The 25,707-nt window shown below is 38.6% G+C and overlaps 1 protein-coding gene across 1 annotated transcript in view; it reads left to right on the plus strand.

Annotated features, from left to right (window-relative positions):
- The window catches only part of SATB2 (SATB homeobox 2), a 200,273-nt gene that overhangs the window by 13,619 nt on the left and 160,947 nt on the right, over window positions 1-25,707 (plus strand). The window contains exon 3 of the mRNA XM_040228858.1: window positions 10,323-10,499. Within this exon, the coding sequence (XP_040084792.1) occupies window positions 10,323-10,499 (177 nt within the window). The remainder of the gene's footprint in view (window positions 1-10,322; window positions 10,500-25,707) is intronic.

Here is a 25,707-nt window from a genome sequence, read left to right on the forward strand (position 1 = left end):
AATCTTTTTGAAGTTGGGATATTCCATATCTGGGATTAACCCCAATCTAAAACAGTGCAGTGGTCTCCCAGGGCTTTTGTGCTTTAAGAAAGGTAGAAACATATATATTTTCTTTAGGATAAAGATTTATGACTTTTTTTTTTTTTCCAGAAGACAAATCACTTTGGGCTTTTGTGACACTTTTCAAAGATAGTTAAAAATGGAATTACTTTCCTCCTATGATTGGGTGAAACCCTTTGGATAACATTAAGAATGAGGATAAGAGTTTCAGTGGATTTACATTCAGGAGCTGAAATAGTCTCTTTGGTTTTATAATATCAAATTTAATATTGCCTTTGGGAAATGATGTAAATTATAAAGAGATGTCTTAGAATCATAAATTGAAAAATAATATACTAGTTTTTTCTGTTTTGTTTTTCTTATTTAAGTAACTACTATAAATTACACAGGTACATATATGCTTAAAATACGTTGTGTGGGAAGTATTCCATCAGTGGGGACCTGAGTTTCCCCAGTCTGTATGCTGGGTTTTATTACCTTCATTTCAGTCACAATAATAATATCCTATGTACTGCAATCTAGAGCGCTGTGTCCCCTTAGGGAACCGCAGAATACACAGTATGATTTTGACTTTCTTGCTCTCTCCTCCTGTTCTGTTCTTTTTTACCTCCCAGTGTTAGCCATTTCAAGGACCTGGTTGCTATTACATCTCAGTGGAGGCATTTGTTAGGTACAAGAATGAGAATGGCTTTTAGTGGTTGGGAAAGGATGATAGTGGCTGCCTGTCTGTTTAAGCGCGGCTTTGTGAAATCTGCATTCATTTCATAGTGATGATCTTTACACACTTATTAAATACCTGTATACGTTTTTCTGTTTGAACTCTAAACACAGATATAGGGCAGCAGGATTTTTTTCTTGTAAGGGAGACAGCCTTTTATTTTTCACTATAAAAACTTTACCTTTTCAGGTTTTCATTTGATAAAAATCTCCCCACTCTAGTATGATTTCCTTTGGGGCTTGGCACTAGTGTTTGATCTCAATTTTTAATAATTTTGGTGAGTTAAACTCCCCAAAGAAAACATGCTTGTGCTCTGGAATATTCCCACTAGAAATCTGGGTAGTCTTGTCTTATTGAGAGCCAAGTGCTTGATTCCTTTATTAATTCCTTGCTAGAGAACCTCAGTACAGTTAATCTTTCCTTAACACTACACTGGAGAAATTAATCAAGGGTTTTTTAATTGTTAAATTAGATAAAATAACATTTAGGCAGAGCTCAAAACCTGTGATGATGAAGCAAATGTTAGTTTGCTAACAAAGATAATTTTTACTGACTCCTTTTTTCATTCCTGGGGCTCTGAGTTGCAAATAGCTTTTCCAGAGAGGATAATAAGAATGAAGGGAGCGGCAAATACATCTCTAGTTCAATACTATTTAAAAAAATTACCTTCCCAGAAACCTCCAGAATAAAATTTTACTAAATGGAGCATGGAGATCCTGATGTTAATGAGTTGTGCCTCAGACGGTAAAGCGTCTGCCTGCAATGCTGGAGACGGGGGTTCGATTCCTGGGTCAGGAAGATCCCCTGGAGAAGGAAATGGCAATCCACTCCAGCACTCTTGCCTGGAAAATCCCATGGATGGAGGAGCCTGATTGGCTACATACAGTCCACGGGGTCGCAAAGAGTCAGACACGACTGAGCAACTTCACTTTCACTTTCACAGTCATTTTAACATGCCATTGAGTCTCAAGACTTACTAGTACATGCATTTCTAACCCAATATGGAAAGAACCTGAAGAATTTAGTTTTGAGCTGGGGGGGTCCTCACACAGTGTGCTATATGTTCGATCTGTGATACCCAAACTTGCATATTCGACTTTTTTTCTTTTCTTAAATTTTGTTTTGATTCTGAGATCGATAAACATTTTTATCTCTCTGTAGTTACTACACTTAGAAAAGATGCTGCTGTCCTTTAGTGCAGGATGTGGTAGAACTGCAGATAAGATGCCCTCCAAGCTCTACGGTGTGTACAGTCACAGGGCAAGGTGCTGTGAGCCACAGAGTCCTGTGCCAGTCGACTGGGATGCCTTTGTGGTGATAAACCAACAATTTCTGTCGGCAGTGGTCATGCAGGCCCCCGTGATCTGGTGTGTTTCCCTGGAGAATGTGGAGTAAGTTAACTCCTGGATCCATGTGTGCGGATCCTTTCCTAGAAAGTGTTCCTTGTCTGCTGATGCTGAATGCCGTGCAGTAGGGCCAAAGTGATGTGGACCAGTTAGACGGCTGAGGAGTTGTGGGGTTTCCAGAACCGACACTGCCGATTAATGGTGGTTATTAATGTCTGGGTGCAATTAGCATTTTGCTAAAATGAACAAACATTTCTCTTGGGTCTGCTGCAGGTCAGTCTGGGGGTGGAAGGGGGAGTGGGAGGTTGAGGACTTATCTAAGACTGGTCCATGTTGGAGAAGGAAATGGCCAGCTTCTCGTTCACTGTAACTGGACATTCCTCACATCTGGGAATTTAGTTCCTTGGATCAGGCTTGCTGTGGCTGTGTTCCCAGGTGGAGCTCAGAAGTTTTGGTTTAGATAAGTAGCTACACGGTGCCTCCTGCATGCCTGTGACAGCCAGGCCAAGTTGATCCTGCCACCGCATTTCTGGAACTGAAGTGTATCGAGAGACCTGGTGTTTTCCTTTAGCCTTCAGATCTGATTTCAGGTTGAATTGTGGCCTCTCAGTTTGGGGACAGGCCTGGAATCACAGATCTGGAAGACTAGAAAACTCATCTCCCCTCCCTACCACTTTAAACCCAATATGAGCTTTTGAGGTGATAAGTGAGAGGACCAGAGCTTACTTGGCCAGCCCTACCCCTGGCCTATTTTTTGTTCTTATCTTCCAAAGTTAAGATCTGCACCAGGGGCTGTAAAGTAGTGTCTGGTTTTACTAGAGAGAATTCTGAAAATAAAATACTTCTTGATAGTCTTACCTTCTCCTCATCTCCACACAGAGGAAGTGGCACCAATGAGCTTTATAGGTGAAACTTTATTTGGAGGTCTGATTCTGAATTCTAAGCAACTGGGTCATGGATGAACAGGTCATGCCCTTAGAGTAATTATTGTGCCTTCGCCATAATTGTAGGAATGACTGGTCTTCTACCTGTGAACGACCAGTACTTCCAGCTGTCCCATTTCTGTCTTGCCTCCTGTTTCCTCTTCGGGAAGTGTTAAAAACAACACCAACAGCAAAAACAAATGAATTGATCCTTGTAAGAATCTGTAGTTGACAAGCAAAAGAGGAACTTTGGAAAGCAGAGCAGTTTAGGGGAGCCTAGAGGACCTCTGTGCCACCTACAGGTGGCTCCTTTGCCCCCAGATGATTTTACTTGCCCTCCTAATACTGGTTTCCAAGGTGACACTAGTCATAAAGAATCCACCCGCTAATGCAGGAGATGCAAGAGAAGTGGGTTCAATCTCTGGGTCTTGAAGATTCCCTGGAGGAGGGCATGGCAACCCACTCCAGTATTCTTGCCTCGAGAATCCCTTGGACAGAGAAGCCTGGAGGGCTACAGTCCATAGCATTGCAAAGAGTCGGTCGGACATGACTGAAGCAGTTTAGCACGCACATATGTTCATAGCATGCACACTAATACTGGTGAAAACATGTTTTTTTTTATTACCTTACCTGAAGATCTTTCCACTGGAAGTTAATATGGGCTACAGTGTACTTCTTTAACAATGAAAATATATTGAGGAGATTAAGAGACTACCAAACCATTTAAACTGTAAAGTGTTGCATCTTTTTGTCTATTAATCTCTTTGGAATTTCAGCTCCTGGGGGAGTGGGCAGCTGGAGTGGAATGTGGAGCCTGGGGCCACCAGAGCTCAGGAGGTTGGTCCCTGGGAGTTGAGAGTAGGAGCAGAAAAGAGGGGAGTAGGGAAGACACACTTGATGCATTTTGAAATTTTTCCTGGGACCCCCAGAAGGTGGTGCAGGACACCCTCATCCTTTCTATTTCTGGTTGCAGTTCTCGGCACTCAAACTTGCCTTTATTGTTTCAGGGTGGAAGGAAGAATCTAGAGGTTAAAACTGGCGAGACTGTGTGTGCTTGTGCCTGTGTGAGAAACAGAGACAGAGAGGGGGAGGATATGAGGTTTTAGAGCAAGTAAACAGTAGTTTTGCGTTTCTGGTAAATTTGCAGTAAGAAAAGATAGTTGCCCCCACTCCCACCCTCCTCCCAGTCCTCTGGAAGCCCCTGTGTTGTTTAGTTGGTTTCCTTGGTAGAGTTTGTTTCAGTGTTTCTGCGGATCTGTGATTTATTGATTGTGGTAGTTGCTGAGGGTAATGCTTTACTCTTGGCTCAGTATTATACAAAGAACAGATATAGATGCAACGCTCTGCCCTAAAGCCTTTGTGATCTTCAATTAGCCCAGGGGCCTTCTCAGGTAATAGAACCTGATCTACTGCTGCCCCCAGGGAAGGGAGCAGGCCCTGTGGCTGCCTTTCTTCTGGAAAAGGATGGTTTCAGGAACCCTTTGAAAGAGGGAAGGAAAAAGGCTGGCCTCCTATCATCTCAGACTGGCTCCTGTCATTCAGGGGGCAGGTTCAGGAATGAAGGTGGATCTAGCAGGTGAAGGGGCTGGGGAGGAGCCTGGAGCCTCTGCTCACCCACACTGGAGAAGGACACATTTTGTGAGCCTTTCTTTGTGAGTGACTGTCTTTGGTTTCTCCTCTGCGCCCATGTCAATACCCTGACACGCAGTAGGCTATTGAAAGTTGAAGTCAAGTCGCTCAGTCGTGTCCGACTCTTTGCTACCCCATGGACTGTCGCCTACCAGGCTCTTCAGTCCATGGAATTTTCCAGGCAAGAGTACTGGAGTGGGTTGCCATTTCCTTCTCCAGGGGATCTTCCCAGCCCAGGGATCGAACCCGGGTCTCCCGCACTGCAGCCAGATGCTTTATCGTTCAGTTACAAATGACATGGGTTACTCATTAGACACAAGTGGTGAGGAGTCCTTTACTGAAAGGTTACACATTTATATTTCTGTGGGTGTGGGTTTTGGAGTATTGTTTTTTGACACCCCTCCCGGCGCCCCCCCAAGAATGCTGTGTGCTTGAGATTTAAAGTTGGCTAACTGGAACTGCTCTATTCTTGCTTCTCTTGGTTTCTTTGGACATCATACTTAATTTTCCTATAGTTTCAGCTTCCTCGTTTATCAGATGAGAGTAATAATAACCCTTTCACAGGGTAAACAGGGAAGAAACAAAGGTAAGAATGTATGTCAGAGTACGCGATGAGTTAAGAGTTGCCCTGCAGATGAGAGTATCATTTTGTGTCCCAGCTCTCCCAGAAGACGCTAGAATCCTGCTATCTAGACCTCTGCCTCTGGACCTTATTTCATTTTTTACTATTAGATCCAGCACATTAAACAGTACTTGTTCCTCACATTTATCTCTGTATCTTGTCATTTCCTGGGGACTTTAGATTTTGTTCTCTGAAATGAAGTGAAGACAAAAAAAAGTCTTTCTTTTATTAAAGAAGTGAAACAATAGCCTACAATTTGTTCAATGAAACAGGGAAGATATCACGTTAGATACTGGAGTTTAACCAAGAGTATATCAGTCCTCAAGTCTCTTAAGATCTGGAACACAGAGGAGAGATAAGTGTCAATGGCACAATTGTCCTGCTAATCAGGTTGTGGTGTATTTATCCTGGGTCAGAAAAACCATTGTATATGTTGGTATTTGGCAGATTACTTAGAGCAGCTTTGTCTGATCGAAATGTAATAAAAGCCGCATGTATAATTTTAAATTTCTTGTAGCTTCTTAAAAAAAAAAACGGTTAAAGAAACAGATGAAATTAATTTTTAATAATACATTTTGTTTAACTCAGTGTACCCAAAATATTATTTCTATATTCAATAATAAGAATAATTTTTTTGAGTTAAATGTAATTATTTTTTATTTTTTGATTTTAAATTGTTGACACTGAGTGTGTATGTCACACAGCACATCTCAGCTCAGGACTAGTCAGCATTCAATTGCTCCATCACCGCATGTGGCTAGTGGTTCCTGTATTGGGCAGGCAGTTTTAGCATATTAAAGTGAAAGTGAAAGTGTAGTTGCTCAGTTGTGTCGGACTCTTTTCGACCCCACGGCCTGTAGCCTACCAGGTTTCTGGGATTTTCCAGGCAAGAATACTGGAGTGGATTACCATTTCCTTCTCCAGGAGATCTTCCCAACCCAGGGATCCAACCCGGGTCTCCCTCATTGTAGACAGACGCTTTACTGGCTGAGCCACCAGGGAAGTCCTTCGCATATTAAGTATGGTGCTTTTAACACTTTCACCCTTTTGCTGTGGGGCATGGTGAACATGTGAAGCCTTTAAGCATCTTAATTAGGCCATTCAGTAATTACTGGTATGATTTTCATTCTGAAGAAATGCTTTTCAGGAAGTATCTTGAGCCTTGATGGTGGACCCTGAAAAAAAATTATTGGTGTCTTTTTTTCCTCTGTGAAGTGGTATTAATACTGATTTTGAAAAAAGAAAACCCAATGGATTTCATTATTGGAGGGCTATTTGTCAGACCATTTAACTATGTTACATTGTTTAATTCTCACACCATTCTAGGATGTAGATATTATTATTTACATTTTAGCTAGGAGGAATTTAGCTGAGAGGTCAAACAAATTACTCCCACAGGTTAGAAATGACAGTGGCAGGACTTCATCCTGGCTCAAAGCAGCCATCTCCCCATGTGTCTGTGTTTGCAGGGTTGTGGTGAAGATCAGGTTAACTCTTTATAATGATGCACACTTCCTCGGAAATCATGTCATCATGAAAATGGCAATTTGAGCATCATAACTAATAACAATTGGGAAAATGCATTTTTCTAGTAGAGAGAGTCCCATTGCTTATTTTACCTCTCTGACAACAGAATTAGCCATTTATCCCAATTTGTCAGAAGAGCTCTTAATTTTTAGCAAATGACTAGGGCTGTGTGCCTGTCCTCTAGATTAAACCACTTGCTTACCTCCTGCAATTATAAAAGGCTTAGCGAGGCTTATAATCAAAAGGTTCAAAGTTCTCTACTTGATCATCTGGAGATGGTCTGTGCTATAATAAAAGAAAAATAATGCCATAAGCTCTAGGTATAGGGTGAAGACAGCAGTGTCTTTCTTTTTCTTCTTGATCATTTCTAAATTTTGTTATAAATGCATCTTAGTTTTACATTGCTATTTTTATTTTATTGGGACTTTTAATTCTTCCCATTTTTATTTTTTGAAGGGCTTGCCACATGCTCTCACTATCCTTTCATCTGTTGTCACTTTTTTTTTTTTCCTCTTTTGCCTGGAGCAAATGAGGTGATGAAATGAATAAATATATATGTTTTTGATATATATATCTACTCATCCTTTCATAGTTTTCTTTCCTAGGAATTTGCTATGTTTTAAATGTATACCTTAATTTTCTTCTTCCCTACACTTGACCTCAGTTGTACTGTTTTACTAGTTTTTGTTTCTCTTGTCATTGTCACTAGTAACTGCATCTATTTTTCCTGCCTTCCTCTTCTTTTGTAAAAATTGCATTTCAGTGTAAATATTTTATCATAATTTTGATTGATCTAATTCTACTAAAAGGGTACATTTTTTCTAGTGGTTAAATATAACCTGTTTATGATAGCTTTTAGTATTACATGTATATGTGCTTTTAGAACAGATTCTATTATCATATACTTCTGATTAATACTGTTTTGTTTTATAAATGTCCTTTTTTTTTCTTCTTTTTTTGAAAGTAGGCGATGCCTGTGAGGGACAGGTACTTGCTTTTTGGTTGTGAGCAGTTATTGCTGTCATGTCAGATAACAATTTGCTTCTTTTAGTCACTGAAATAAAATATTTAGGAAATATTTTGATCATTGACATTTTCAAAAAATAAATCTCTATGTAGTATAAATCTTTGTGCTTTAGTATTGTATTTCATCTCTAACTTATGAACTCTTAATATTATTAAGAAATTACTGGGGTCTTAAGTGTTTTCAGGTGACCACCTACATGAGGAAGATTTATGGTTGCTAAAGCAATGGCTGCATGATAGGTTATGGAGCAACTGGATTCATTTAAAGGTCTTATCTGTGATTTCCAGATGTGTGACACTTAGATGTTGACATTAGGAACTGCCCATGGATTTTCAGCATTGAAACTTATGTACACACAGGTATTAGTGATGAAGTAGCTTATGGCACCACTGACTACATGGCTCTATGTGTGCATATGCTTAAATCATTAAAAATAGAAATCAACCTGCTTCCTTGAACAAAGATCATTTACCAGTATATAAGAGTTAAAAGGTCTAAATGGAGGCTACTCAGTGCTGGTAAGGACTCTCACGAATGGATCCTATAAAATGCCATTATGCTTGCTTAGGAAGATTTTACAACACTGTTCAGCTGCACTGAGGGTACGAGCAGGGGCAAGCTTGTTTTCATTTGTATCACTAGAGCCATGGGGTATACCTGGCACACAGCAGGTATTCAGGGAACAAAAGTTGGATAAATGAATGACCACTGAGATAATTAGGAACAAATCTAATTTATATTGTTCACTACATGTCTTACAAGCAGTTGGGAATAAACTGGGCATAAGTAAATAAGCATTTAATATGACAGTGCTGATGCTAATTTAAAAAAATATTTTATAAGGCACCATGTGGCTAGGCTAAATTCTCTTCTTTGTCTAAAATAATGTCTGCCCCACCCTTATTTTCTATGTTCCATAAATTGATACCATGGGTGGTATATGGGCAATGGACAATAATGCTGCTTTGTTGTTCTTAGGAGTAAATACTAAGTTAATAGTTATGTCAGGTATGGTGTGGTGTGACTTGTTAGTCTGTTGTGCAGGCTTAATAATAATTACCATGATCTTTAATGATAACAATTCTTAATGAGTATTATTATTGTTAATAATGATTATATTTAATAATTACATCCAATACTTATTATCTTTAATAATAATAATTAGCACATGGGAACCAGTGTCACCATTGTATTATCTTTAGAAGAAAAATCTAAATCTGTGACCTGGTAGTTTGCAGAATGTCTGCTCCCACCCTCTGCTTTCCAGATCAGAGTGAGTCAGGAAGCTTCCAGGATCCAGGCAACAGGGAGGGGTTTCTAGAGAAACTCCTATGCATTCTGTGTATCAGAGGTCATCCTCACATAGGTCATTTTACACAGAGGTCTTATTTTTATTGTGAAATGCTGTCACCATGAGCAGCTGATCTTCTGCCTCCCCCTTCATAACTTTCCATTTTTCTTGCAGACCCTTACTCCGTAACATACTAATTTATGTGAATTACGTGGGGCAGAGCCCATGTTCATTACTTGCATGTTGGTAAACCTTTGATCTTCTTTTGTCATGGCTGTGTTTAGATTTAAATGCCTGTATGACTTTTTTTTAAAAAATAAAAAAAAAGTTTATAAAAAAATCTTTAGTGAATTAAACATTTTTCAGCTTTTCACACATTGATACAAAGCAGAGAAATATTTCAGTGACAACAGATTTCAACAGATTTTCAACTACACTAATTTGCTTTACTCTTTAGGGTAGTTTACTTCTTTGAAAACATAAGCCAAGGTATTTCCAGTGGTAACTGGTGTTAACATATAATATAGTAATTTTTTTTAAAAGACAAATTTTCATATTTGTATGCAGACTTTGATGTAAAGTAAATGTCAGTTAAGACTTATGTGAGCAGAGTATTTTCAGGTTAGTTGATGGCCTATTTAACAAGATTTAGAAACATAACAGATACAAGAGGGGTTTCTTTTAAATTCTTATTCATTTTCTTGTACATATTCACATAATAGCTTAGGGCCTCAAATCAAATATACTTCCCTCCTAGGTGTCTTACAATATTTCTAGACGAAAGCACATCTGATCTGAAAATACTGGTCCCATTAATAGCTGATGATAAGACCGTAGACATGAGGATGCTAGAGACAGAAGGTTTCTTTGATCTCACTTACGTGCTGGCTATAAACTTGAGGTTTCTCAGTCAGGAGACATTGATTGGGACACTCCACTTTTTAGTGACTAGAATCTGAGGGCTTCTGTCACTGATTGGGGCAGTTCTGGTAGTAATAATGAAGGGGAAAAAAATCCACAGCTTTCCCATTAGGCCTATCCGACTAAGAGGCTTGTTTAATCCAAGCCACTGTCAATCACAGATGAGTGACTTTTACAACTGTCTCTTCCCTTCTTATGATGGTGACTGGGATTTGCTTTGTAATGTTTGTGTTTTGCTCTTGAATTTTATCCCTGCAGGTTTGATGATTCCTGTCTTTTGTGTGGTGGAGCAGTTGGACGGCTCTCTTGAATATGACAACAGGGAAGAGCATGCCGAGTTCGTCCTGGTTCGCAAAGATGTGCTTTTCAGCCAGCTGGTGGAGACTGCGCTCCTGGCCCTGGGCTACTCCCACAGCTCAGCGGCGCAAGCACAAGGTATTCTCCTGTCTCCTTCTTCTCCCCATGCCGCAGACGTGTCATGATTTGAGGAAGAGTATGTTCCCCGAAGTAATTCTCCAAACAGGGATTGGAGGAGAATGGTCACATTTAGCGTCTTCCAAACAATAGACAGTAGAATGTTTCATGGAGAATCTTGTTCTCTGGTTGCTTTGGGACACATTTGACCAGCACCTCTAGAGTCACCAGAATCATTTCATTTGCCATTTGCATTTCAAAGTGGTCGTCATAGAGGCTTTTTTTTTCTTTTTGCGTTGATAGCTCTCTTATTTTCTCTAAGTCCCCAAATCGGTATTCTCAGAGTACTCAGACATTTGACTCCTAACTTATCCAAACTTTAATATGTGATTTATAAGCTTTCAATTTTCTAAGTTTATTCAGTGCTTTGGGCCTGCAGCTTTTGTACTTTACGATCAGTTTTTAAATAGAAAAAACAAAGTATGCCTCTCGTATACTGTACTTTCGTATCTTTGAAAACCTGTCTGTAGTTCTGTGGTCCAGTCATTTAAAAAATGCTCAGTGTCTCAGTGATCAATTCATTTTACTGATTTAATTAAATATTAAATTTGCTTCATTATTTCAGTGTGAATTGTACAGCACTGGGACCTCATTGAGAACTGGTGTTGCCCATTGTTCTTTTATGCCAAATAATTGACGAAACAAATAACAAAAATGCCCCCAAACCTGAAGAATAGAAAAATAAATTTTTGACTCAATAGAATGATGTTTGTTTTGTAGCTGGAATGATTGAATTGTATAGATTATGATAAAGGCTATAACTAAAGGACAGAAGCATATGACTGCCTGGTTTTATTCCATATATTTTCTATCCTTACTTAACATTTGTGTATGTGCTATCGATTTTTGCTACTTTTTCAAATTAATTCCTCCTCATATACTTCCTAAGAACTGTTAGTACAATCCTCTGTTTGTTTAGAGAAGGAAACGAGAGATTAAGCAGTTTATAAAAAGTTACAAATATGGTGACCAAGGACATGGGATTTAAATTCCCAAGCTCTTGACTCTGATTTTGTAAGCAGATTATTACTTTTAAAATTTTTTAAAAATTAAATATTCAAATTATATCTTGGTTCTACCGTCTGAAACCAACCCATCTACAGGAGATTAGAAATGTTTTCCCAGGACTCTGGGTTATTGTGAGTTGAAGTGCATGCTGAATCCCTCCACTTGGCCTGTCCGGGTGCAGCGATACATACTGCTGAATTGTAGAGTGCACTGCTTTCAAAGCAGCTTGATAAAGGATGATTCATTTCCTTCTTGTGTGAGGGATTCAAGATTTGATCCCGAGCAAATTGCACGCTGGGCACCATTGCTTTTCTTGCATGCTATGTGCCCAAATGAAAGAAAAGAATCCCCCCTTCTTCCCCCCCATAAACTTTTCATGCCATTTTAGGGATATTTTCTCTGAATGTAAAGGTCATTGTATCCCACTGCTTGCATCCTGGTGTGCCAGCTTCCTGTTTGACAGGGCTATCCATCTCAGTTAGCACGGCTGCTCAACGCGCCGTGAGCTCACATGTGGAGCACAGAGCACTAAGTGGCCAAGATTTGATTTTTGGCACATGCTCAGGGCAGGGGCTCTCAGGAAATTTGCACGAGGGAGCCACACGGTTCCATTCAGTGATGTGGACTGAGAGTTCTACTCACCAAGATGAGATCCACTAACATGAAATATGGTCCATGGTGGAGGGTTAAAGAGGAAAAAAGCCAAAAGCGAATATTGGCTTCCCCAAAGTTTTTGAAAATGGTGGTTAAAAATCACTAAATATTATACTTTGTAAAAGTTGAATCAGCATCCTGAAGGTGCTCTAGATTGCAGATATAATTTATTTTGTAGGTAAATGAAGGTATTATCTCTAGGTCCTGTACTATAATTTCACAGAGGAGAAAAAAAAGATCACAGTTCATTTATTTTATTTTAAATTAGATTGCTGGTCTCTGTTTTGGGCAAATGGAAAAACTTAGAATTGTTTATTTTGAAATAAATGTATTAGATCTTTGTTGTCATTCAGATCATCACATGTGTGCAGTTTGTGGCACATTTATTAATATTATAGACCAAACAGTGCATGATAAGACAGATCATTCACGTGCTGGAGAAACAGCAGAGCAGGAGGAAGCTAGAAAAGGAGGCAGAACAAAATGTGATTGTATATTCACGGCCTGAGGTTTTATATGTCTAGTTTTCTGTTTTGTTCTGGTTTTATTTGTTTGTTAGTTTAGGTAATTCTCTCAAGATGGAGAAGTCATTGGGTGACCTCCTAGCAAATGCGTTTGTGGCAGAGAAACTGAGTGTTTCTGAACCTCTTCTTCCTGTGTTGGAGAAGTTGGGCCAAACTAAACTGCAGGGAGAGCTGGTTTCTTGAGCCTATTTTTACAAATTTAGATTCTTGAAACATGATTTTTCACTTTGACATGGCCAGAAAAGAGCTTCAGTAATTGAATTAGAACAATATTCAGATTGTCTTGAAAAGAGAAAATGCATCAGCAATGTTGTTATTTTCAAGTGACACTCATGTTCCAGTGACAAGGCAGCATACCCATGCTCTTGTAAGCGTGGTGTTGTTGTTGTTTAGTCACTCAGTTGTGTCCAGCTCTTTGAGACCCCGTGCACTGTAGACCACCAGTCTCCTTGGTCCATGGGATTTCCCAGGCAGGAATACTAGAGTGGGTTGCTCTTTCCTTCTCCAGGGCATCTTCCAGACCAAGGGATCGAATCTGTGTGTCCTGCATTGCAGGTGGATTTTTTACCACTGAGTCATCTGGGAAGCACTCGAGTAGGCATAGCATAGTCAGTTTCTTTTTCTGAGAGGTCATTCCCTCCAGGTGAGCTGAAGATTTTTTAAATAAAGAATATTTTCTTAAAAGGATGATAGAAAATCTACTAAAATGTAATTCAAGGGTTTCTAATCCAACCCCTCCCCTCCCCATTTTACAGTAACTGTTTTTATTTGAAGACAGATATTTGGACCCAAGAGAGGATAAGAGGACAAGATAATGTCATAAACCATGGGCATTAGGCTTTTTATTGACCCAAACCCTCCAGTTTCCCAGAACATATGCCATTAACTTTCTGTGATTCTCAAGGATATAAGATGCAGGATTCATCTGACCAGCTGTTTTGCATATGCAAAAATCCTAAAGATGGCAAGCTCTTTGCTTTTCCCAGAATAGGTAGCCTTAAGAACAACCGGCACGTTTTATGTTATATGCTGAACTATGAGTCAATGTATGTGGATCAAAAGTAGCTTCCAGTCTTTTGGAAGAGGAGTGTTAACCAAGGGAACGCTATGCAGTAACCCTCCCCCTCTAAACTCATCACTCCTTTCATTGGTCTTTCTTGTTCCTTTGCATCCTTTCAGTTTTGCTCCACAAGGCTTTTGGTAATAGCCATGGACCTCTCTACATAGTCAAGAGAGTTCTTTATCCTATTGATTATGTAGCTATTCATACTTGCAAGGTAGATGGTGGACTCTGGGAGGTGGCAGTGATGGCAACATGATTCCTTACTGTGTACATTTGATTAACTTGTAAATGGATATCTTTTCTCTCTCCTGCTTCCTATTTAAATTTTATTTTTAAACTTTATAATAAAATTTATTTTTGACTAGAAAATTTTATTTAAGAAAAAACATGCAGAAAAATAAATAAGCAAAAATCCTTTCTGGCTGGTATTTTTGGGGGGTGGGTCATGAGTATGTAAAAGTTATGAGTTCAGAGGAAGTGTATTAGTCACCATTTTTTCTTATGTGTATTAGAATAGGTAAATGTATGTGCAGTGTGTGTTTAGTTGCTCAGTTGTGTCCGACTCTTTGTGACTCCATACTATAGCCTGTCAGACTGCTCTGTCCATGGAATTTTCCAGGCAAGAAGAGTGGGTTGCCATTTCCTACTACAGGGAAATTAAATGTATATGGCTGTTTAAAATGACATTTTTAAAAAGTGACACAAAAAATGCATTTAATGTAATTTGAATCAAGCAGAGTGCCAAATATAGTATCAATGATATAAAATTATACTTATATGTATAGGAAAAGACAAAGAAAATATATGAAAATATCAATTGGGTGGGTTGTGGGATTATGTGGGATTTTCTTCTTTTTCTAGTCAGAAAATAATGTAAGTATGAAATTCTACTTCCTCTATGAATTCTTCTCTGAATAACTGGGAAGTTAATTTATCCATAGGTGTGAAAACTTATATATGATATAGATACATTATTTCTGTTGTCTTTTTCAGTTTAAGATTAAGAAAAGAGTAAGTCATTAATGGGCCCCTGTGATGTATAAAACAAAGTTTAAAAAAAAATTTATTAAAGTATAGTTGATGTATCAAGGTTTCTTGGAGTTTTAATAGTACAAGGTAACATAAATTGAGCAATTACTGTTTGCCGGACACTATTCTAAGAGATTTACATGTACTGACTTATTTAATTCTCACAACAGCTCTTGAAGTAACTTAAATGTTTCCCATTTCATAGATGAGGAAACTGAGGCAAGTAAAGGGAGGGAAATAACTTTCCTTGGGGCACAGGACTAGTGGGTGAAAGAGCTGAAATCTGAAGCTTAGTTAAATACCTCCTGAGTCAGAGGCCTTCACCATAGGATTGTCCAGTGACAGCCCTGATGACTGGAAATGTAGAGTTGGGGTGGCAGTCCATTCTTATTTAATTCTTGTTCTTTTACTTTTTGGACAGAAGGCGCAAAAGGCAAGACTTTTTGGATTTGGATTACTCTTATATAATGATTTTATTTATTTTGTAATGATTGCATATATTCAATAATGATAAAGTATACATATTTAACTTCCGTAATGAAATGTACAGAAATATTTTATCAAGATAACTGAAACAGATTTCATTAAAAACAAGAGCCTCACAAAACTGTTTATTGACGCCAACTCCTAAAACTATGAAGAGGGCCTATAGTAGGTATGTGGACTTCCCAGGTGGCTGCAATGCAAGAGACACAGGAGATGTGGGTTTGATCCCTGGGATCACGAAGGTTCCCTGGTGGAGGGCATGGCATCCCACTCCAGTATTCTTGCCTGGAGAATCCCATGGACAGAGGAGCCTGGCGGGCTACAGTCCACAGGGTCACAAAGAGTTGGGCACAACTGAGGCAACTGAGCACATGTGTACATGGTAAGTTACATAATTCAAATATACGTTTCTTTCTTATGAAGCTAAAATGATTCCTGATATGCATATGCAAGTAAAGCATATTTCTCAGCAATTCTCATCGTCAATTAATTCAGTAGCATGAAACACCTACTGTGTACCAGTTGTTCTAGGTTCTGGGGAAAAAGAACTGGAAGAAAACCATCTTGCTTTCAGGGAGCTTATATAAGAAAAGTTTAGTATATGGATTTCTAGTTGATTTTTGCCTTCTGAGCTCAGAAACATTGGATATTGAGGCTCAGAGAATAGAGATGCATATAAAATTTGTTTACTGGTTGGTGCTAATTTTTAACTAAATGTTTATTTTCTTCCTGAAAAACACATGAGAGTATCTCTTCTTCTTGTTAGCTTTTGGAAATAGATGTTGAGGTGGGAAATACGGGTTACAATTTCTAGAAAATTCTTCAGTTCAGTTCAGTCGCTCAGTCGTGTCCGACTCTCTGACCCCATGAATTGCAGCACGCCAGGCCTCCCAGTCCATCACCAACTCCCGGAGTTCACTCAAACTCACGTCCATCGAGTCAGTGATGCCATCCAGCCATCTCATCCTCTGTCATCCCCTTCTCCTCCTGCCCCCAATCCCTCCCAGCATCGGGGTCTTTTCCAGTGAGTCAACTCTTCTCATCAGGTGGCCAAAGTATTGGAGTTTCAGCTTTAGCATCATTCCTTCCAAAGAACACCCAGGGCTGATCTCCTTTAGAATGGACTAGTTGGAACTTCTTGCAGTCCAAGGGACTCTCAAGAGTCTTCTCCAACACCACAGTTCAAAAGCATCAATTCTTCAGTGCTCAGCTTTCTTCACAGTCCAACTCTCACATCCATACATGACCACAGGAAAAACCATAGCCTTGACTAGACAGACCTTTGTTGGCAAAGTAATGTCTCTGCTTTTCAGTATGCTGTCTAGGTTGGTCATAACATTTCTACCAAGGAGTAAGCGTCTTTTAATTTCATGGCTGCAGTCACCATCTGCAGTGATTTTGGAGCCCCCCAAAATAAAGTCTGACACTGTTTCCACTGTTTCCCCATCTATTTCCCATGAAGTGATGGGACTGGATGCCATGATCTTCATTTTCTGAATGTTGAGCTTTAAGCCAACTTTTTCACTCTCCTCTTTTACTTTCATCAAGAGGCTTTTTAGTTCCTCTTCACTTTCTGCCATAAGGGTGGTGTCATCTGCATATCTGAGGTTATTGGTATTTCTCCCGGTAATCTTGATTCCAGCTTGTGCTTCTTCCAGCCCAGCATTTCTCATGATGTACTCTGCATTTAAGTTAAATAAGCAGGGTGACAATATACAGCCTCGACGTACTCCTTTTCCTATTTGGAACCAGTCTGTTGTTCCATGTCCAGTTCTAACTGTTGCTTCCTGACCTGCATACAGGTTTCTCAAGAGGCAGGTCAGGTGGTCTGGTATTCCTGTCTCTTTCAGAATTTTCCATAGTTTATTGTGATCCACACAGTCCTTACTTGGCTTTATTAAGGAAAGCTGTTTATTTGTCTCTTCTGTCCATTGTTATCTTCATTTTAAAAACAGCCCTAATGTTGGCTTTGCTTTTCTTTTTGGCCGTACAGCCAGGTATGTGGGATCTTAGTTCCCCGACTAGGAAATGAACCCATGCCCTTTGCATTGGAAGTGCAGAGTCTCAACCACTGGGTCATCAGGGAAGTTCCTGGCTTTGATTTTTATTGGTGAAACTGTTCTGTTCTCACAGGCCCATTTCTTCAGAACACAAGGGTGGCACTAGTGGTAGGCATTTAGTTAATGTTAGAAGAATGAACAAATGAAGATATTTATTACCCTGGAGAAACAGGCATTCCTAAAAAGTATCAGTTTACTGTCTTTATTAGATTTGGACTCATGAACTGGAAATCATTTTGTTCTCTTATAACAGAGTGATACATAGCACAATGGGAAGTTGGTAGGAATGCCATAAATATTTTTTGAACATTTAATAAGCTTCATTTTTACTAAACATAAGGAATTTTTATGTGTATATGAAGTTGTGTGCGAAGTTGGTTCCCATTCATTAACTTGCTGTTTTCATCAGAAGTGAAGTATAATTTGACTCCTTGTGAAAGTGTGAAAGGTTTAGCTGCTCAGTTGTCTAACTCTGCTATCCAGGGACTCTAGCCTACCAGGCTCCTCAGTCCATGGGATTTTCCAGGCAAGAATACTGGAGTGGGTATCCATTCCCTTCTCCAGGGGATCTTCCTAACCCATTGACTGAACCTGGGTCTTGTGCATTGTAGGCAGAGTTTTTACTGTCTGAGCCACCAGGGAAGCCCCCAGTTTGACTACTTATTGTTCACCTATTACCATTTCCAGATTATCCCATGTCATCATTCCATAGTCAGTGATGTTTTGGCTATGCTTGGTGTGGCCAAACATTCCAATCATAACTGTTAGACTCAAAGAGGTAGTTATTCAAAGGGTACTTAGGGGATTGCTGGCATCTAAATTATTCTGATCAAAACTTAGAGATATTGTGTCAGTGTTTACGTAGACTTCATCTGTTTGAAGGCATTGTATGAAGGGAGAATAATTTCAGTTTATGAATGATAAACAATGATAAAAATATATAGAATAAGATTTAAAACCAGAGCAGTGAGACTATTTATATAAAAAGGAATGGAATGGTATTACTTTATATTTTATGTTATATAAAATGTTATTTTATGTATATTTTATATATTATTCCTTTATTATCATATACTTTCTAGTGGGTTAGTTCTATAACATACCACATATTGGGAAAACTGTACATAGAATACACTTTCATATATAACACATACAAAAAGTTGGGAGTCTATTAAATACTCATGAGCTCATCATCTAGGATCAACAATTAGCAATTTATGGTTGATTTTGTTTCATCTGTGCTTCTACCCATTCTTACCTCTCTCCCACTGGATTATTTGAAATAATCCTAGATGTAATATTTTGTCCATAAATATTTTACTGTCTCTTAAAGACTATTTTAAAAACATAACTACAATACAGTGTGATGCCTAAAAATAAAAGATAATAATTCCCTAATGTAAAATATCCAGTCAAGGTTCAAATTTTTCTAATTTTTTATATCTATATGTACATATTTTTAGTGTTTGGTTATGCAAATTAGAGCCATACAAATCTACATACTGTATTTGGTTGATGTGTGTGTTAAGTCTTTGAATCTATGGGTTTCTCATTCTCTTAAATTTAAAAAAAATTCTAAACCTTACATTTGCTGCTTTAATTCAGAATTATTTTTATTTTGCTAAACTTAATGAAAACCCCAATTCTATAAATGCAAATATTATGATTTCAAATAAAAAATTAATAAGCTTAATCATAACCTTGGACAGGAATTCAGAAAAATCACTTTTTTGAGACACAGAGAAAGAATGATTAAAAGACATATGTTGTCTAAAGCTGAAAGGTTTTTCATGCTCTGAAAGTTTGACATTCTCCCTACTGAAAATGTTTTAAATGATCTCTTGCCTTGTCTGTCTTAGTTTCTTTCTTTGGTTCACTCTCTCTCTTTTTTTCCCCACTTTTTCTTCTTTAATTAAACTCTCATGTTTGGGAGACTCTCAGAAGTTTTTTCTTTATAAGGGCAATGTTGGAAAAATGGTGCATATTTAGAAATTTTAGGCCTTGGAGCAAACTTTTAACAAACAAGCTGCTTTTTAAAAATTCTGTGGCTCTCAAAAAAGAGCTAAGAAAGCTACCCAAAATTGCTGTTAACCATGTTTCAACCCTCATTAGAGCTGGATGGACCAAAATGTAAAACACTGGCTGGGCTGACACAAATCTCTAACAAGCCCCCATCCTCTTCCCTCCTCTACTATATAAAGTTAAGTATTCATGTATATGTGTGTGCATTTATATTTATTCACCTGCACATAGCAAAACCTGAAGCACTACTTTTTCAGTAAATGCCAGGGAGCAATAATGCTCATCTTACTTCTTTGTCTATTATATACTTAAAAATGAATATCTAATATGTGTTTATAGTTCTGTTTTTCTAGTTTTTGTTTATATTGTCATAAATGTTATTTAAAATATATAAATATGTATTTATGACTCATTTAAAGGTCAGCTGATGGAATTGTTGTGTGTATGTAAATTTGTAGAGAGTGAAGACCTTATCCAATTTGATTTGCAGAATGCCTAGCTATTAAGTAGGAAGTGTTTGATAAAAAGTGTTAAGGGCAGTGAATTAAAAAAAAAAAAATCTGATCTCACTTGACACATGACCTTGAAATTTTTGCCAGAATGTCCGGTGGAAAAAATCATTATTAGTGGAAATAACTCATTAAAGACAAAACTAGTTCATTATTTTCTCTATTATGAGGGACGGGTTTAGCAATGTTTGCAGTTATGTTTTATTTGGGGCAGTTGGTCATGGTGACCATTAGCTTTGATGTATTTTTTAAACTGCTTAAAATCCTTCTTTTTGCAGTTTGGGCATTAATGCCTTTGACCTGGAGGGGAGTGATCATCTTAGTTCTGTGCTTTGGCATTCATATGAAATGATCCAGGTTAAAGAGACTGACCCACAGTGATATACAACTTTTATTTAATAATTAAAGTATGTCCCATTAAAAATATATAGCTTTTGAGGAGTTATGAGTAGGAAACTCCTACCATCTAAAATTGGTGATACTCTCATACAATTTATATTGTGTTTAATTTTTTATTCTATTCCCTTCAATAGCGTAACTGTCATTTACTAATGTATAGATTTAAAATACAAGGGTAGTCATTTGCTGAAGACCTACTCTTTTTGTGCTTTAAGAAGATGCAGTAGCAATTCTGTGAAAGGAACTCATTTGGTAAAAAGCACATTCATAAATGATACAGTAGACAGTGCTGTTCCCTTTTGTGTAGATCCTTTATATTTCATGCTTTTCATTGATAACAATTCTCAGTCTTGATGCTATACCAATCATATTTAATAAAGTCTATTTTGACGTTCACGAGACAGTAAAGAAATCCTTGGCCATAGACATTTTGTAATATTCAAATACTTTTAAAAAACTTTCTTTTTTCCCTTTTTAATCTGGATAAGAGCTCTGTGATCTAATTCTTATAATTTCAGTTAATTCTTTGTGTAATTGTGCAATTTCAGAACTGTAGTTCCTTTTACTTCTAAAATTTGTATACATTTTGCATTTATACTTTGTCCAAATTTTCTCAGATACAGTATAATTGTATTTAAAAATTTTTATGGGATATAAACTCTGCAACAAACTCTTCATTCATTGCATAGTGTCAGTTGGTGGGAAGTTTATTTGTAATGTATGTAGGCACCTTGGCACGGGAAAGGAGCCTTGCGGTGTCAGGGACCTCTTCTGTCTGCTGTGTGACAGAGCTCAGCAGTGGTTGTGGGAGGCAGGGTTGCGGAACAAGCATGCAGTTGACCGTTTGGTCACTCATGAGCTTCTTGGTTTGGTTTCTGAGGTGTCAGATAGATTTCACATGATTGCGATGAACATCTAAAATTCAGTGCTTTGAAAAGCAATGTTTTTGTTGTTGTTTTGGAGTTTTTTTGATAGTAGCTCTGAGAGCTCTAGAGTTTTATATCAAGGTTCTACTTGCTCAAAAGCAGTAACTAGCAAGATTGTTTGTGTGTCAGTGAGGGAAAGGTTTTTCCCTGTCTGCCCCTGTTTGGTTTGAAGAAATATCACCCAGGACAGAAGAGCAAATCTGCTCTATTGTTTTACAAGCTAGTTTACTCAGGTTGGAAAAGATCGCTGCAGGCTATATGCAAATAGACAGTGCCCAAGGTTTCTGCAGCTTCTAGCTCCAGCTCATCAGAGAAAAGCATCCTACATATTCTTTCCGTCAGTTTTGTAAATCAAAGAATGGGGTGCTGGAATGCTCTAGCACAGTCAAACCTCTGTCCTCAATGACGTGGCTCTACAAGGCCTAATACTCTCCCAGGTGAAAATCTGGGCCCACCATCCTGGGAGGCAAAATGACAGTCTGTTCTTAATCAAACGCTTTGACTAGTTTTACTGATTTAAGGTGATGGTTCTTGAGAATATCTGCTCCAGAGACAGAGTAATAATACAGAGTTCAAGTGTCATGTTTTATTATTATGAATACAGTGCTTCCTTAAGGGAAGGGGGAAGTTTCTTTGAAAGGGGGTCTCCTTTAGATACTCTACAAGCGAAAAGAGAGATTGGAATTATTTGGAAAGGAAGTACTTTATTAAGATCTTTAGTCTTTTAGAGCATGATTGGAAGAAGTGTAGCTGAGTTTTACTGCTCCCCTTTTATGGAGAGGAACACAATGCAGAAATTTTTGTTTATTGTTGTTATTGTCATTTTTGTTATTTTGTTTAGTTGCTCAGTCGTGACCCCATGGACTGAAGCCCCGCCAGACTTCTCTGTCCATGGGATTTCCCAGGCAAGAATACTGGAGTGGGTAGCCATTCCCTTCTCCAGAGACAATGCAGACACTTTTGAAGATTATACCTTAATTTTGTGGCTCTCTTACACACTATATCATTCATTCACTTAACAAATATTTCTTGAGTGCCTGTTATGTGCCAGGCATTGTTCTAGGTGTTGAGGGCACAGCAAAAAACCAAACATATAATGCCTCTGCTGTCAAGATACATTCCAGTAAGGGAGATAGAAAACTATAAATATATAAAAAAATGTTAAGTAGGACCTGGCAATAAATTAATGCGTATGTTGATCCTATTTTCCCCATCTTGTCTAGAAGGAAGTTTTGGCAAGTTTAAGCTTGTGGAAAGTAGCCATTTGGCCAGGACAGAATTGAAGCTTTTGAATGGGGTTTGAGGATTAAAAATAAAATGATGTAGGTGCCTAAAAGAGTAAGCCTCAGTTTTCTGAAAAACTTACCTATTTGAACTATTCACGTTTGGAATAAGACAAATAAGCTTAAGCCATAATTTAGTTTTTGTGAGGGAAACTGAAACTTGTATGGAATAGACATGCTATGAATATATTTAATAAAAATATTATTAACTAATTAATTATTAACTAATGTGAGCCACTGCTGCTGCTACTAAGTCACTTCAGTCATGTTCAACTCTGTGCGACCCCATGGACGACAGTCTACCAGGCTCCTCCGTCCCTGGGATTCTCTAGGCAAGAACACTGGAGTGGGCTGCCATTTCCTTCTCCAATGCATGATAGTGAAAAATGAAAGTGAAGTCGCCCAGTCACGTCCAACTCTTCGTGACCCCATGGACTGCAGCCCTACCAGGCTCCTCCGTCCATGGGATTTTCCAGGCAAGAGTACTGGAGTGGGTTGCCATTGCCTTCTCCGATATGAAGCACTAATATTTATTTAATGCTCCTTATACACCAGATATAGTTCTAGGTGCTTCACATGTAGTCTTTCATTCAGTCCTCATAATAACTCCTATGAAGTACATGATATAATTGCCCACAATTTACCAATGAGGAGACTGACATTTAAAGAGGTAAGTATCATGGCTGATGCCAAAACTTGGCTCCATAGAATGTGTACTTAACCAATATCTCCCTCTGTGGCATTATATTTCTAGTCTGCCAATTTAGTTTATAATTCAAACTAATAGTAACTCTATTTTACAGGCATAAACCAAAGATTGACATTTTGGAATTGGTAACTGAACATATACATGTTTAAATTGAGCGGGGAGCTTGTTATGAGTCTAAATAACAAAATTGAACTTGCTGTCTTGGGATGGCATTTTATGAGAACTTATTTGTGAGACTCCCATTTTTGTATATCTAAGCTCTTTCAGTTCAGTTCCGTTCAGTCGCTCAGTCATGTCCAACTCTTTGCGACCCCATGAATCGCAGCCCGCCAGGCCTCCCTGTCCATCACCAACTCCCGGAGTTCACTCAGACTCAGGTCCATCGAGTCAGTGATGCCATCCAGCATCTCATCCTTTGTCGTCCCCTTCTCCTGCCCCCAAACCCTCCCAGCATCAGAGTCTTTTCCAGTGAGTCAACTCTTTGCATGAGGTGGCCAAAGTACTGGAGTTTCAGCTTTAGCATCATTCCTTCCAAAGAAACGCCAGGGCTGATCTCCTTCAGAATGGACTGGTTGGATCTCCTTACAGTTCAAGGGACTCTCAAGAGTCTTCTCCAACACCACAGTTCAAAACAAACTTATAAATTTAAAAAACAACTTTTTCTAATAACAAACTAGTGCTTGTTAATTATAGAAAACTAAAAAAATACAGAAAAAGGAAAAAAAAAGACACCACCCACATGTCAGACCAGGGACTGAGAAATAAATGTAGGTAACATTTTAAGGCACTCTTCTTTAGTTATCTCTCTTTGGTCGCTAAGTCGTGTCTGACTCTTGCGACCCCGTGGACTGTAGCCTGCCAGTCTCCTCCGTCCATGGGATTCTCCAGGCAAGAATATGGAGTGGGTTGCCATTTCCTTCTCCAGGGGATCTTTAGTTATAGTGCAGGGCATTTTTAAAAATAGTTGAGGTCACATATGCAATATTTTCACTGTGGTTCATTTACTATTATATAATTTGCATATTCTTTATTATTATTTCTAATATTACATAGTAGTAAAGTTTTGGTTTTCAAAGCGAATATGAAAGATTTATCTTCTTTTGATGATCTGGAAGGATTTAGGCGTGGTCAGTAAATTAGGAGGTGTTAAGTAGAGATACTGCATGTAGGCTATGCTGGACCATCAGAGGGACCAGCTCCACTGTTCATGTGATAAGGTAGTTACCCTTTGAGAATGTTTTTTCTAGGTTAGTTCATTGCAGTGACTTCTTTGGCAATCCAGTGGTTAAGATTCCACCCTTTGAATGTAGGGAGTGAGGGTTTGATTCTGGTCTGGGAGCTAAGATCCTGCATACTATGAGGCCAAAAAAAAAAAAAAAAAAAAAGTTTATTGTAGGTGTTTTGGCATTGACCTCCTTTCTTTCTTACCTCTGCCTTATGGTAAAGAGTTAAGTTTTTTAATGTGGGAGAAAAGTTAAAAGACATTGTGTCATTCAGGAAACCTTAGTTAATTGATTGCATATTTTGTTTTTATAATAGTCTCGTTCTTACCACATTTTGGTCTTTCTCTTCTTTAAAAAACACATACACAGCATTGTGTGGGTTAGTTACTGAGTGCTTACCAGTTTCACAATGACAGTCCTGTGTTAACAATGTCCCTTGGCCCAGGCATTAATAACTGATGACAGTTTGTCTGTTTTTTAGCCTCTGGTTTTTGCTCTGTGCAGTAGATGGAAATGTTCTGAAAGAGTCATTGGGGGAAACTCTAAGGGAAGGTTTTTCCTGTGTTTGAAATGACTGAGCATGGCTCACACTTGGAGGTAGAGAATTTGTCAGACAAATCATGAAAACTGCTAGGCTTGCAGGAACAATGGGTTGTAATCTCTTTTTGCTGGTTTGTTTCTAGAGGACCTCAGATTCTACTGGGCATGGGAACGAGATGAACCTCTCTCTGTCTCCTTTCTGTATTTTATAGTTCTAAAACTGACCTGGCTTATTTTCATAGTGTTCTCTGTAGCTTAGCAGGTGTCAGATGGTCCTAGTTAGAAGTCAGATGGCCTCCTACCCTGCACCCTTTCCTAGCAGTGTCATTGGTACCGTTCCCATCGTCTCCCTTTTGTGTCCTTTACTGGAATCATTCAGCTCACACTGAGGTCTGTCCTTAGAGGTCGGGATCACTCTGTTCCTATATGATTATGTTGGTGGCCCTTGGATTGAGAGAAGTATTTGCATGTGTGTGTGATAAGTCACTTCAGTCATGTCTGACTCTTTGTGACCCTATGGATTGTAACCCACCAGGCTTCTCTGTCCATGGGATTCTCCAGGCAAGAATACTGGAGTGGGTTGCCACCCCCTCCTCTAGGGCATCTTCTCAACCAAGGGATCAAATCTGCTTCTCTTAGGTTTCTCTACCACTAGAGTCACCTGGGAAGCTCAGAGACAAGTATTTGCTTTCAATAAATATTTAGGTGGGTTTTCATAATGGGCATAGCAATGA

Source organism: Oryx dammah, unplaced genomic scaffold, assembly GCF_014754425.2.
Source record: "Oryx dammah isolate SB20612 unplaced genomic scaffold, SCBI_Odam_1.1 HiC_scaffold_27, whole genome shotgun sequence".
In the NCBI taxonomy this organism is placed as follows: domain Eukaryota; kingdom Metazoa; phylum Chordata; class Mammalia; order Artiodactyla; family Bovidae; genus Oryx; species Oryx dammah.